The sequence below is a fragment of the Platichthys flesus genome, chromosome 9 (assembly GCF_949316205.1).
Source record: "Platichthys flesus chromosome 9, fPlaFle2.1, whole genome shotgun sequence".
NCBI lineage: Eukaryota > Metazoa > Chordata > Actinopteri > Pleuronectiformes > Pleuronectidae > Platichthys > Platichthys flesus.
This window is the reverse complement of record NC_084953.1, coordinates 13,884,362-13,900,136: the sequence shown is the minus strand read 5'-3', so window position 1 is coordinate 13,900,136 and position 15,775 is coordinate 13,884,362. Positions and strand designations below refer to the sequence as shown.

The following is a 15,775-nucleotide window of genomic DNA, read 5'->3' as shown; positions in this document are numbered from 1 at the left end:
GAAACAGCCTTTCTCCAGCCGTATTATTCAACATGAGTGAAACAACTTTAATGGGCGATATGACCCTGGAAAATTACTTTCACAGACTTCATCTTGACAGCTTTAGCAATATCAAGTCAGCTTTGTCTCTCCTTCACGGTTATGAGTGCTGTCTGGTGTTTTAATCACGCGGAGCCGTCGGAGCTGGCCTTATGTCCTTGCATTCCATGCGAGGTTAAATAATGCTGAACAGTTTGAACGTGCATCTGATCTGTGCTTAACCGGGGTGTGCTGAGCCAGAACAGAGCAGGGCCCTGTGATGCAGTGATCCAAATGCAGCCTGCATACAGGGTTGATCCTGCTGGGGAGTACTGAGGCGGACAGGGCAGGTGTTGTGACAGGCTGGAGCCAACCACACTGCCTGCTGTCTCTACATGCATACTGTATGTTACAGATGGAGAACTGCTTACAGTCGTCACTTGGCCTATATGTGGCATGCATATGATAGTGTTGACATTTCCTAAATGGTTTAGCAGCCACAATCCCTCACACCTCCCGAACAATCACACGTTTACTGATCCGGTGGCAGCACTCCTCTTTGTCCCGCAGCAAAGATGGAATTCACCCCTTGTGTTTGTTTGTGTGTGTGTTAGTGTGTACCTCTGTGATTGAGTGATTACATGTTTACTTCCATGTGTGTACATCTGCCAATGTTGTGCGTTGGTGTTGCGTCTCCCGCCCCTCCGCGCAGACTCCAAGCAGCCAGGCAGTCTGCCGGTGGCTCCCTGCTGTTAGCTGCTCCTCAGCCGGCTGGAAGTGGTGGGTGGAATTCCCTCCCGGAGCTTTCCTGAAGCTGCAGGCAGATGTCTCCCTCTCTCCCCCCCCCCCCCCCCCCCCCCCCCCCCCCGCCGTTTCTCCCACTGTCTCTCCTCAACTCCCCCACTCACCTGGGGAATGATGCCAGCCCACTTCCTCCTCTTGCTTCCAGCCCTGGAGGAACCTCAGCAACGCCAAAGAGGGAGTGAAGACGGGAAGTGGGGGCAGGCAGATATGCCAATACCAGCTTAAACTCCCTACACACACATACACAGCCGTCATATACATATAGCAGAGACTGAATACCACATTCATGAAGGTTGTAATCACAGCACATACATTGCATTTATTGCATGCATGATATCTATTGCTGACTCACGTGTGTGTGCCCACACTGTAATACTAACTTGAACGCACCCCACACGGATACTAAGACCGCCCGCCCTTCCAGCAGTACCAGCCATGGCTGCCATTTTGGCCCCGTTTTAGCACCATGAGTGTTAAGTGGCCTGGTACTATTAAGCACCAGCCAGCCAATTTTGATTGCACCGCACGAGTGCTTTTCAATGGCACACTTCACTTTCAGCCAACCTTATGGCGGCTGCTCTTGTCGCACCTCACATTTCTTGTCGAGGGTGAGGGTGAGGGGGTGAGGGAGGTGATGGGAGAGTGCGAGGTGGGGGTGGGAGAGACGCTGAACGCCTGAGAGGAGCATTAATGTTAATTGAATATATCCAGCAGTGTTTCCCATTAAGTATCGAGTGAGGTGGCCCGACATATTCTAATTTGTCCGGCCACAGTTTCATAATGAACCAAGAGATCTCCAACTTGGTGTTTTGCTCGGTTGCTGACCTGTGTAGCTGTGTGCAGCGCTTTTTAACTCAGTCACTCAGAAATGCTGCATCCACATATGATCAGTTGCCATCGGAAGTTATTTGACATATTCATTCGGATTAATACGGATATGGGTAATTTAGAATACTGTCTGAGGGCCATCTCAGTTTGTTTGCAAGCTAAACTTAAAAGCTTGTTTTACTTCACCTCACGCAGGAGATTATTTTTTGCCACATTTTCTCGCTTCATTTTTCACGGTCTCGTTTAATCAAGACGAGAAGCTGCAGAAAAGACTTGTGAGTTACATTTTCACAGCCCAACTTAACACCTGATGTCAGCTGCGAGTCACAGCGGAAGGGGGAGAGGAGACGAGAGGAGGGTTAGTTATAAATAGCCCAAGTCTCTCCAGAATGGCAGGTTTTTTAATTAACAATAGAGAGCGTCTGATAATCCACAGCTAATCCAGAGGAGAGAAGAAGAGAGAAATCATCAGCTGTTTGATGTTAGGACCACGAGTCCCTCCTGGCCCTTCAGCCCGCTGCTGAGCCGTGCGCTCTGATACCCATAGCCCAAATGTATTTACTCTGTGAAACAGTCATGCTCAATATTTTGTGATTCACTTTGTTTCTGACTAACTGCTGTCTGTTCCCATTAGCGTGAATGTGTGCGTGCCGCCGCGCCTCTCAAACCGACTGCGATGCTTTGTGCTCGTGTGTGTGGCGTTAGCGGAGAGGGCTCTGAAAACTAGCCGACTGACGGCCCTGATGGCTGGAGGCATCCGCTTTAAGTCCCCGCGCCTGCTGAAAGGCTTGATCTGTCGGGGAAACACTGGGAGATGTCAGGCGTGCTTCACACTCAAAGGGAGTGTGCTATCTGAGACACTTTGAGCTTAGAGGGAAATGGGGGTGGTATTTTTTTTTTCCTCTCTTCTTTTTCCACCGCGGCTGCGAAGACACTATCAAATATGGTGTTTGTACTTCCTCTGATATTTTATTTGCCGGGGCTTGTGGGGTTTATGACATTATATTTTAGGCATTCACTCGTTGACAGTTGTTCTATCTCGAGCAACGCAAAACAAACACGTCAGTAGAATTTACGTCCCTCAAGCTCCACGTTCACCAATATAACAAGCAGCCAGTATAAACAGTTGAGACACGTTCTCTACCCAGTACAAAGGGAAATATCAGGTCCAGATTTTAACTGCCAACATATTTACTATTGTCGACTCAAATCTTTCTCTTGTATTGTCACTTACTTACTGTTTGTTTAATATTAACCGAACAAAGTAAAGAGAATAGTCCCTGAAAGGACACATGTAGGATACAGCGATTCTGGATTGTGCCAAATGAGCCGGCTTTTAATTTTACACTTCGCTGACTGAGGACGCACCAAGACTCTCGGCGCTCAAAGCAGGAAGCACACTGATCTTGCCAGTGGTGATGAAGAGATTTAGTAAAGAGAAATATGTAGGATATACAAGAGGCTGCATGTGTACACAGACGGGACCACGGGCGGCAGATTCAGGAGGGACGAGGTACCAGGGAATCAAACCCTGGTCAAATCACACATATTACTGATTAGTCTAAATGTAACTAAATTTTAACTAAATTTTTAGTTAAATTTGAAATATGTATGCTCCTCTTCTTACAATGAGGCATCTCTCTGTCTGCCTTCAGATTTTGAGACTTTCTAGTTGGAACCAACTACCTGATGACCCCTAGAAATGACCCCTCAAAGATATTTTGAATCTCTTTTACTTAGCGCTGATTATAAATTGATTTCATTTAACTTTATCCCTGTGTTGCTTTTAATGTCCCTCTACAGCACCTTGAATCTACCTCTGTGTATGAAATGTGCTTCAATAGTTAAACTGCCTTGACTTGTCTGAAGAAACAAAATAATCCAACTGAGTTAACGTTCCCTCTTTCTGCCATTTCAGGACAGAGTCTGGGCTACGGCTTCGTCAACTACATTGATCCAAAGGATGCAGAGAAAGCCATCAACACGTTAAATGGACTCAGACTTCAGACCAAAACGATCAAGGTAACTGTCTCCATGTGCAAATAAGAAAAACTAAACTAAAAGTGAGAAAAGATTCACAAAGAAATCGTTAAATATATGTTAGATATGAACATAAAGCCACAAAATAATACTGGAGGGCGACACGTGATTAATATGCATGAGCCTCGGAAATAAAAAGACCATCTAAATCAAAGAGACACATTTTAAAGCGCATCGCTACGGCCGATTATTAATTACTTTCTAAATGTCAAATTGTAAAGGTGAAATTATATAGATATCTCTGAGCAAAAGGCACGAAACACGTCAATCATTACATGTTTTCCAGAACTGTTGACGTGTCTGTTATTGCGTTTTACAGCGTGACTAATGGGCAGGCTTCGGTGATGGTTGTCACGGCGGCGAGACAGATAAATGGCTGCCAGCTCTGCAGCGTCCCTCCTCCTCCTCCTCCTCCGGACACGATTTGAAGAGTGAAAATTAAACCTTACAAGCTGCGAGTTGTTTTGTGGGGTTTTGCAGATGTTTTACACAAACATATCAATCACCTCACTGATCTGGTTTCTTCCTCCTCTGCTCTCTTTCCCCCCTTTGCTCTGTGCCGGCGGATTGTGTTGTTGCATTTAAGCTGGGCAGTAATCTGTTGCTCCGCTGTAATCCTGGGATTCTCACTTTCTGTCATCTGATCTAATCTGATCTAATCTAATCTAATAGGCTGGGATTAGGCTGTATTTGTGAATGAGGAGACTCAGGGGAATCCCTCCGTTCCCTCGGCAGTGTGCGCTGTCGAGGGTGGCCTTGGTTCAGCTCAGCATCCTTTCTGTGGTCTACTTAATGAAGAGAAATATGTGTTACTATGTGTAGAAGTAAGTACGTGTGTACCTTTCTGTTTGAGGTGGGAGCTCTAGAGGCATGAGGTGTTTATAACTGATGAATCAGTGTCTGTATTTGTATGCGTCATACATATTAACGTGTACCAGCCTGTGAGTGTTAACACGTCAGCGCTATAGGAGCACTGCTCATCGCTCATTTCAGTTCACAACTTCTGCTTCCGGCTTCTCAACAGTTCTGTATTTTGAATTCTTGCTTCACTGAGGTACTTCTGGGTTTCCTCACAAATTCATTCACTATGTTTTTTGCAATTGTGTAATTATGGAGCTAAATATGTAAACACAAATCTTTATTGAAGGTCTTGATATTTGGTCGTATTTCATTGTTAAGTTATATTATTATATAATGTTGTATTTTTTATATAGACTGACTGAGGTATGAATCCCCAATGTCAGACGTGATTGGCTCCAGCCGACTAAGACCCTCAGAAAGATAAGCAGTTAAGATGATAGGTGAAAAATATCAAGCCTCACTAACATATTGGTATCTAACATATTTACTGTATTGAAGATCCATATCGTCTATATTTTTTAGGTTGTCTGTATTTTAGCAGTGATAAATATGGAATATTAATTACCAAGTGATTTTATTTAGAAGTTGAAGCGTGTGAATGTCATCTCATGGCCGGGATATCCGAGACGTTTGCCAGTATTAAGAAGATTATAATTCTGTTTCCTGAACAATGCTCACAGTATTTATATTTTTACTTTGAAGTATTTTTGTGAATATGAAAATTGGACTGTAGCAGTCGGATATTCACTCTCACACTCATGACACAAGAGGTTGCCTCGAGTTGTTCCTGAGATAAAGGCTTCCATGTCTTTGTAATGACAGCAGACAACTGCGCATCGCTGTCTGGCGCCATCGCTCCTTCACACTTCATCTCGTCGCTCCCCCCCCACAACCCTCCTTCACTGCTTTCCCTCTCTTCCACAACAGACTGACATACCCTACAGGTAACAAGCTAAATTAAAAGGCAGCACAGTAATTCTAAAATTAAGTTTGTCGCCGCTTCATGTCACACCCGTCCCACTCTCTGCCGCTACACTTGTGAGGAAACGCTTGGACGCCCGGAGATTCACGTGCTCTCGGCGATGTGTCTTTCAGTAGTGTCTTTGAGGTGGGGGGTTTTTCGCCGCTGTGTTTCCCTCCACCACGACACCTCAGATTTAGTCAGCGATGGCTGCGATGCCGCTTTCCTTCTGAGGTGTGAGGGGAAGCAGCATGCCAAAGGTGAGAGGAGCTCACAGTGACACACATGCACATAATCCACATTTATACAGTATGTGCTTGTGAACACTTTAATCTTCACACTTGCAGTTTTTCCTAACTTTTCTGTACACACACACACACACACACACACATGCACACACGCACACACACACACACACTCAAAAGCACACACGCACCACGCCACACTTGTACACAATACCGCTCACAGCTTGAGGAGGTGTTGATGGATTAGACATCTGGAGTTGGCTGACAAGGAGAGAAAATGAGGCAGAGCTGCACAGAGGAGAAAAGAGGACGGGGAAAAGAGAGGCAGAGTCTGGAAGAGCGAGAAAGGTTTAGTGAGGCGGCACGCAGGAAGGAAGGGAGGAAGGAAGTGAGTAAGGAAGGAGAGAAGAAGAAGGAGACGATCCAGGCAGCAAAAAAGGAGGGAGATGAGGAGAGGAAGACATTGGAGCTCAGCCGAAGAGGCCAAAGAGGAAGATGGGTGAAAGAAAAGTGAGACATGCGAGAAAGCCAGCTGTCCCTGATCCCGCTCTCCCACCGCAGGATTTCCACATGCTGCTGCTGCAGGATCCAACTTATTTGCCTGACTTTAACCTTATTTGATGACTTCTGTCTCCACATGTCAGAGGTAATGAAAGCACTGCGAGGGAAAGCTGCTCCAGTCAGCAGCAGTCGTAATGGGATTTACACAACTTCTCACTGGAGTGAAACCGGGTCGGCACATGAAGATGTTGGGAAAGACGATTGTCAAGTGAAGGTTCACGGGTAGAGAGCTGCTGCTGCTGGAAGCTGCCCTGCAACAGGATGACTAGTTATTCAGGTCCCATTAAATATAACATTTACACACAGCAGGACCGAACCAGAGAATCAGTTGTCATGGCCAACTTATCAACCAAATGATTAGATAGAAACTTGTCCGTCTGTGACATGTGTGCAAATGAGGAGGAGGAGGAACTGACTGAAATTCAGTTGGGTTTGTGGTAACACGAGGTGTATTTATCTCCACTGTGAGATTGCTGTTGCAAGGGCAAGAATATAATGGATTGTGTGTTTGTGTACTTGCAGCCGAATTGCTTAAGTGTTACAAAGAATTCACTTCGATTGCTAATTTGTAGAGTTCACGTTTTAAGTTTGACTAATATTCTAAACTGGCTAAATGAACTCTCTTCAGAGTTCGCAGGGCTAAACGGTGCTTGGTGAAAAGCTTAAAAGATATTTCTGGTTACTTAGTATTGGGCTAATTGCTAATTCATTTTATGTTCTGAATCCACAACACATTAACTCTGGCCTTTGTAATTCATTCATGCTTTAACTCAGAGCAGTGCATGAAATCAAGGGGCACAATGAAGAGACTTTTTGGACAAAGGCCTATAATCCTGTTCCCCTGGCAACTTGAGCCACCCTTTCAAAATAAAACACCTGTGGTTTCGAACTCAAGGGAACAAAGTTTCCTCTGCCTCGACTCAAGCGTTATCTCTCCAGTGTTCTACGCAGCTAAATCTGTTCCTGACAACGATAATCCCCAAGGCAAGGTGTGCTAAGAAAATAGTCACATTTTCCTCCTGGTGAATCCAACGACACACACCCTGGCGTCATCCAACGCACATACACGCACAAAGTCCCTGACCCTCTCACACTGTAACCTTGTTTCGATTTGAACCCCCTGGGATTTCATTGACTAATAAAGCCTTGATTTATTCATACGAGCCCTAACACTCTGTTTCATTCTCCACAGGTGTCATATGCGCGACCCAGCTCAGCCTCCATCCGAGATGCCAACCTGTATGTGAGCGGCCTGCCCAAGACAATGACCCAGAAGGAGCTGGAGCAGCTCTTCTCCCAGTACGGACGCATCATCACCTCCCGCATCCTCGTCGACCAGGTCACAGGTATCCATGGGGCTGCACCTCCTCTCTTTTTAAAAAAGCACAAACGCACACACGTACACACACAGAGTACTTATACTTGATAAATTTCAAATATCTATCATTTGTGTGATCATGTGAGAATTAGATCTATGAACACACGAGTAATATGTAGAACCAACTGCTTTTCTCGAGAAAAAATATATATAACCATTTATCCAAAGTATTTCTAGAATACGTAAATAAATCTCAAATCCTACAAAATTGTACCCGCTGCTCAAGTTGCAACACACTTCAGTCAAACCAAAATGGCCGCCGAGTGCGTCATACTCCTGCGTACTTGTCTTCGCTAAAACTGTAAACCTGTAAACTCTGGTGCAGCATTTAATTAGGTCTCCCTTTGAATGCAGCATCACATCTATGTCTTCTTCACACTATATGTGTTGATCCTATGGAGTGTTAGAGGACACCTTCCCTTTATTCACCTTTTCACTATAGATGATCGCTATCGTACAGACTCTGGCAGCACTCGTACCAAGGATATTGTGGCTTCATTTCTGGATAGTGAGAGGAGGTGGACATGCGCCGTCCATCTTTACATAGAGTCTATGATCAGAGTACGTTCTTATTAATATCATAATTGGTTTGAATCCTTCGGCCCAGCCCCACCATTCCACACTAAGCGTCTTTCTAAGTGAATGAACTCAGCAGACGATTGTTCTGGACCACGGCCCCAACGGCCTCCACGGCAAAAAGGATGATTATATTAGAGGCACAAGCTGCGTAATCTACACGCTCTTTTACACATTCCACTACATCAGAAACACAGGAATGAATCACATCAGTGCATTGTGTTGCAGAAGAACCCCTCCAGCATGTCTCTTAGATCCATTTCAGGGGTTGTGCGTGTGCCTACAGGCTGCAACCTGCTCCAGTGTTATGTGCAATGTGTACTGATGAAGCAGAAAGGGAGCAGCATGCTGTAAGCCACACTAATTTGCCTAAGCAGAATAAATCACTGCTGGCAGTGAAGTGCAGGCCTGTCTGTATACACACTGAGCAGAGGAGAGGAGAGGGTGAGAGGAGAGGGGAAATGGAAACAAAGGAGAGGAGAAAAGGAGACGGGGGGGAGGAGGGGAGTGCACACGAGGAGGCAGAGAGGATGGAGGGGAAAGAGGGTGGAGATGAGCAGAGACGTGAGAATGAGAGGCAATGAGCAGAGGGAGGAGGTGAAGGGAGAGGGGCAGCAGGAGGGTAACGCAGGAGAAAAACAATGGGGCCATTTCCATCCTCATCAAACTCACATTTGGATGAAGTGAGCACCTCTCCTCTGCTGTCTGCCTGTTTTCAACAGCTCCCCGTCTCTCTCTGCAAACTAACAGAGAGGTCACACCACCACGCTGGCTGCTCACACCCAGGGGACCCCCGATACGAAACAAGACAGCCACACGCACAACATAGATGTTTCAGCTCCACAGCCCAGGCCACACACACAGGGAGAAGTACAAATCTCAACGCAGGCGGGGGGGGGGGGGGGGGGGGGGGGGGTGTCACTGGAAGGCAGAGGTTCCGATGCGTTCAGTATAGGTGGCGTTCACGAGAGGCTGGATAATTTATAGCCTTCATTCTTGACTGGCGCGAGGTCACTTTTCAAGTGGAGTGTTCTCGTGAGCATGTACAGATAAAGACCTGCAGCCTGAGAATAATATAAACACCCACATGAAAGGAAAATGCTCAATTAAGAAATTAAATGGAGTTTATTCAAATCTCACATTTCTCCCTTGGATAGTTTATTCATCAACAGTTATCCGTCTTTACAAACATTTAATTTATCACATTTGGCGCACCAATTAAACTTAAAACCTTTTAGTACATGTGTTAATTTGGTTAATTTTAGAAATACCACATTTCTTTGTTGTTTTTTGGTCTGAGGTTAAAAAGCTACTTAAATTAAATTAAAATCTAAATGTATAATTCTTTCCAACATTTTCTTCTGTTGGGGTTTAGAAAATATTCTGTTGGCCGCCTGCTAGATTTCCCAGAAGGTTAACAGACGTTAACAACACTATAAGAAGGTAGAAAAATAAATTATCGCCTTCGCTTAGGAGTTCATGTTTTCGTATGCAATTATTAGCAGAATTACAGAAAAACTACTCAAGCAAGACAGATGGGGCATGACCCAAGAAAGAACTCATCAATTCCGGAGTGAACCTGGATCATGGACATTTTATTTTAACTTTCTTAAACATAGTAAGGTAAGCCATCAGTAGAAGTATGCACTCTCTGAATCCCCATCTAGTTTGATTTCTGACATGAATACCACCATTTAAATGCCTCTTTTTTATTACTGGGATTCATTTGAAGGTGGATACACCCTGGCAGTCCAACAATTCTGGCTCGCAGCGTTAATAGGTTTATTGGTCATCACACGCTTGAGTCCATAGAGCAGAGGTGCTTTCACACTTTGCGCCTCGTCTACACTTACCGTAATCCTATTTACCCATCTGCCTCAAAACTGAAATACACAGAGATTCACACCGGCGCCCGATGCTCACACAGAGGCACAAAGATAATGCAAGCGGGAGTGAAACGTTCTGCGAGGTGTCTCCGGAGGGTGAAGGATCAGCAGGAGAAAAGTTAATGATTAATTAGATGTTGGAGTTGCTGGTGATTAAAAACTGGAGGACTTTAGAAGAGCCCTGAGAGTAGTGTGCTGGCATCCCTGACTCATCTCTTTCTACTCAGTTACTGCGCACACAGGAGACAATACACGCATCTGCCACACACAAACACACACTTGCTGCTATTAAGAGAGAAACGGGCTGCAAATTAAAACTCCCCCATGACTGCCAAAAATGTAAGTACAGAAGAAAGGAGAGACAGGAAGGCGAGAAAAAGAGGCACACACTGATTTTTGGTCTGCGTCAAACTGGATCCTGATTATTCAATAAGTGAGGTTCACTTCTGGGATTCAGAGTCGTCGGATGTCCTCGTGATGATTTTGTTCCAGTCACTTCTAAGAACACGGCCTCTTGAGTAGAAACTACAGCTATATTAACAGTTTTGATTTCAGTGATTAACTTTAATGTTTCCTGACTTGAAGGACACTTGTGGTTGATGTGACATTATTGTCCTGTGGTCCCTTGTTGCAGGTCATCGGTGACTCAGTATCCCCACATTCAGTGAATCAGTGCCTGAAATCCAATTTCCTTAGTGAAGAAGACACGGATTTGAAACACACCCTTACATTGTCTACAGCTTATATGAGGTCTGTAGCTTTTTCCAAAAGTCATGGCTTTGTCGAGGCTGACCACTTGACATCGCTCCACTCGTCTGTTGTGCCTCCACAAAGACAACTGACAGCTCTACATCAGTGCGTTTCGCTGCAGTCATACAGTGTATAAATACTTTCACAAGCCGCTTCGCCAATGCTTTAGGGCTGTGATTGTCTGTGATGTGTGATTTGACTGACAGGTCTAGAGGGAAAACTGACAATGAGCGCCCTCTGCTGAATCACGACACAAGCTCCTAGACTGTATATTTGGAGTTTGAACCATATCCTTCGAATATGAACTTTTCCCTCCATGGGCCAATTAGTGTTTAAATTCTTTACAAAAGTAACAGCCTTGTCTATACATCGAAGAGGCTGTAGAGAAGTGCGATGGACAGACAGAAAGGCTTAGGAACAGAGCTGCGACTCAAAGTCGTTGAGGAAGCCATTCTCCAGAGCCCACTGGCAGATGGGCTGATGATCCCCAGCTCCTCCTCTGCTAAACTGGGAACATGAAGCCTGTTCTCTAATCGACCTCCTCATCAACAAGATGCACTCTGCAGTCACTCTTATGTTCATAAGGACAAAAAAGGAAATTTAGATTCATCGCTGTGAGCATCATTCAGTGGGAGGAAGCCGAGACAAAACCCACTGAAACTGCCAAATTACCCCAGAGACTCAGAGAGGGAACACCACATCGACTTGACAAGGATATCTCTCCATCTGTCCATCTCTTCCTTCGTTCCCTCACCCTCTATTGATTCCTTCTAAATGGATAAGCATATTTTGCCTCTTTATCAGTGTGAAACGTGCGGGCTGGATTCACTCTCCTGCCTTTCTTGCTCCTTCAAACCTTCAGGGAAGGCAGCCGAGCCGTGATCTCGTGCTCTGGCAGCTGGTTTAGGGTTGCCTCAATTCGAAAAAAAGATATCAGAGACAGCTTTGGATCGATAGTTGGCTATTCCCAGTTCTTCTTCCTGGACCTGTAGGCGAGCAGAGGTCAATGCTTACCTGATCAATGACCGAAAATACAATCGATCCGCAGACTTGGCTTTCATACATGGTGACTCAGATGTGAAACTTAATTGCTGCTCAGTATGGCTGTGAAATGGCTGACGTCACGTTTCCTTTGTGTTGAACAGAGGGTGGGGATGGGAAAGATTCCCCTAGTAACGAGTTGTTTGTGCCATCATTCTACTTAAGATGGTGATTTTAAACACTGATGAATGGTTGCGTGGAGTCAAGCTACAGCTGTGTGGTAGGCAGAGTTGTTCCTGATCAATATAGCATTCAAGGAGACATATTATGCTCATATCCAACTCCAAAATGTTTCTGTCTCTTTAAGATTTTTTTTTTGTAGACCTTTCACATATATAATAACAAGAAAACACATTAGGAAAGAAAAACTCAAGAAGCCTCATATTTTCCTGTTAAACAAAGGGTATTTGAGGTTTTGCTGCCAAGACACATCCACGTGTGAAGCTATGCACATTTTTTTTGATTATTTACTTTATTTAGTTGTTATCAGTATATTGGAGATTACAGATATAAAATCTCAGGCGAGAGCAAGACATACAATATTATGTAAAAATGAAACTGGTTGAGAAGTTCATTACAGAAACACGCAGCAATAATATGTTGCCGTAAGCACACAGAGTGCCTTTCGAAGATGACTTGTTTTGGGGGTATTGAGTCCAGTCGTGTTATGTTCAGATGCATATAATGTTTTTATTGGGACTCAGTGATCAACACAGGCACTTTGCAGTTAGTAACTCTGTTGGAGGCTATAAAATTTTGATTATGTTTACATGCAACAATAATGGCAGTGCTTAATAGAACCGTCTGAAGATTACGTGCCTCATGACTCACCCTGGGTAAAAGTGAACCGAAGCTATTTTAGTCAGAACAGAAGAAAGAACATCAGAAACCACACAGATGCCATCCCCTGTATTTTTAGATGAGGGGAAAAAGAGAGAGTGAGAGAGACGTGAACAGAAGATTGATTAAAGATTATGACAGAACAAGAGAGAGCGAGAGAAAGAATTACTTTAAATTGTCTCAACATTAATGATCTAATTGAAATCAAATAAAATGAGTTCAATGTCTCCCAAAAAATAACTGAACAGTTTCATGTGGGCGTAGATAGATGCATAGATGTTACATTACTCTGCAGTAGCATTGTGTTGCTTGCACACGACATGGTGCGCACAATGCATCACCGTGAATAATATGAGATATGAAATATGTTAATTTAGAGGCTGCAGAATTGTCATTCATATTCGTCCTGCGATTGATATCACCTAAAGGGAGAGCTGATGAAGCTGCTGTATAAATTGTAGCAAATGTGTTTCATAGACGATGGCAAAAATCGGGTTTATTGGTCAAAACAATCCAACTAAAATGTATTCTGCGAGTGGGCCCCTTGACACGCAAATAGAGTTTGAAGTCAATAAAATAAGAGATATTGTCATACGCCTTCCAAAGTATTTCAAATAATCATGTTTCTGTGTATACTTAGCGTTTAGGATGAAATCAAACCTTACATAGCACAGAATCAACGCCAATGGAAGCTATTATTGTTGATGTAAACTTCATCGCCACCTACTGGCCTAACATGTCATTTTCCTGTTCCTATCTGGACGGAGATATTTTGTTTGCTTTTTAAACAGAGGGAAAAAAAATTCAATTCAAAAATATCCACAGTAGAGTAGACAAGGCCTCAGTGATGTTTTGAATATAGTTGGTTGGTATGAGGTCCACATCTCACTGTGCAGCCTCATCTGCATGGAGCTCTGGTCTCTCTCTCACTCTCCTTTCACCTCTGTGCCATCCTACTTGCTGCGCTGGTACAGAAATACCAAAACAATATGCATTATAAGGACAGGGAGAAACCTCTTCACAGTGCTACACTTCTCCAAAACAATATAATGAAAACCAGGCACCAGACGTCTCCTTTCAGGGTTTCATGGTTTGATTTTTGTGTTCTTCTTGTATTCGGACCATTATTGTTTTCACGCTGTGCTTGTGAATTTAAACAACACAAGTTTTTCCTCAAAGGAATTTCCCCTTTTTCCGTGCAGTTGGTACGCTCCGCTTCTCTTGACTTGAATAATGGATGTTCCCCTGCAGACTGACACCACACTGACTCCCTGTTCTCCACCTGTCCAGCAGTGGAGAACAGAACGGTCAAGGTAATACAAGTGGAGAGAGCTGCACCCACTAGGTGGGATGACTGCAGCCTTGACTCCAGCCATCGCTTCCCCTGTAATCTATATAGTGCACATACCGTCTCTGTGGTAGCCAACACACACACGCAGACACCGCCACGTACAGATATGCACATCGTTACGTGAGCACACACACACACACACACACACACCAGACAGATGGTTGAAACGCTGCTCTGACAGAGGCTAAAGCACAGGGCACCTCCACTCTTCAAAGTCCCTGCGTCTCTCCTCTTGCTGCTTTTTCAGACGCCATCTGTACCCAGTCACACTGATGTTACTTAAAACAAGGACATTGAATTTTTTTTCCCGCCTCTAATTAAAAGACAGCAGGAAGAGAGTTTCTTTCTGCCTCTGCCATATTATGAATCTTTTTGGAAAGGCAAGTCTAATCATTGCACACAGTTGGCACAATGTAGCTCCAGAAATAAAAGATAAAAAGGACGAGAGATGAAACGTGAAGACATTTTTTTAAAGATTTTGCCTATGTACACTGAGTGTATGGGGCTGCTTACAGGAATACAGTGCACTGGATGGATATACTGTGTGTGCTTGTGAAAGGGGAAAGAAAAGGGAAAGGTAGTTCCACTGCAGCCAGACTTCTCACCTCTCCTCTGCTCTCTCAGACCTCTCCTCTGCTCACAGTCACTTCCCTCTGTCAGTCAGTCAGTGTTTGGGGAAATGATGGTGGGTTTTAGAGAAAGAGCGGCTTTGTTTGGGCAGAGGCAAGCAAGAATAGCACTGTTTCCTTTCATCATCGTCCTGTTACTGTCACCTCCTAACATTATCCCCTATCACCTTCTCTCCCTTTGTCCTTTCCTGCCTCGCTCCCCACTTCTATCTCTTTCCCTTTCTCCTTTTCATTCCTGCCTTCTCCCCCCCAGCACTGGTTTTTCAACCCCCCCCCCCCCCCAAACCTCTACCTCCTTCTACACCACCCCTCCCTCCCCAGATTGAGGCAGCGTGTTATTAGTAGGGCAGCCAATGTGCCTGTGTCGGTGTGTGTCAGAGAGAGATAAGCCCAGGTAGAGAGAGTTATATAAGCCGCTGTTGATTACTTCGGAGGTTAGGGAGAGTGAGAGAGGGAGTGAGAGGCAGAAGAGAGAGAGTGAGAAAGACAGATTGCTGTACCTTAGTAAGTACATTGTGCTCTAATGTCGCCCGTATGGCTGGCTGGCGGTTGATAAGTAGACCCGTGCTTCTGGGGCTAGATGAAAGGACATAGTCATCAGGTCGGACGCCTTAAGATTGGCAGCTCACTTCATAAGTTTGTTTTTGGTTGTAATGTTTAACAGGGGGAAAATCGAATAAATCTTGCTCAAGGTTTGTTACGCTAATGTGGCCCGGCAGCCGGGTTTATCAGGGAAACAGATGAATTCACGCTGAGTGGCATGTGGATTAATGATTTCATTTCAAACTGTTTTTTTCAATTTCATCACCAAGTCGTTCTTTTCTTCATAATAATAATGGATCAGCAGACTGATCCTATTGACAATTGTTCATAGAGCTCCACACTAAAAACAAACCATCAGCCAGACTTGGTCCTTAATTAAACATTCACTGTCCTGCTGCAAGGCATCTTTACTCTAGTTTTTCAATGTCTATTAATGGATGACAATAGAAATTGACCAGGTTGA

General features: G+C 44.4%; 1 protein-coding gene across 4 annotated transcripts in view; it reads left to right on the top strand.

Annotated features, from left to right (window-relative positions):
• Nucleotides 1-15,775, top strand: part of elavl4 (ELAV like neuron-specific RNA binding protein 4) — a 72,355-nt gene that overhangs the window by 43,494 nt on the left and 13,086 nt on the right. For all 4 annotated transcript variants that reach the window (XM_062394694.1, XM_062394692.1, XM_062394695.1 and 1 more), the window contains exons 4-5: nt 3,569-3,672; nt 7,511-7,664. In XM_062394694.1, the coding sequence (XP_062250678.1) occupies nt 3,569-3,672; nt 7,511-7,664 (258 nt within the window). The remainder of the gene's footprint in view (nt 1-3,568; nt 3,673-7,510; nt 7,665-15,775) is intronic.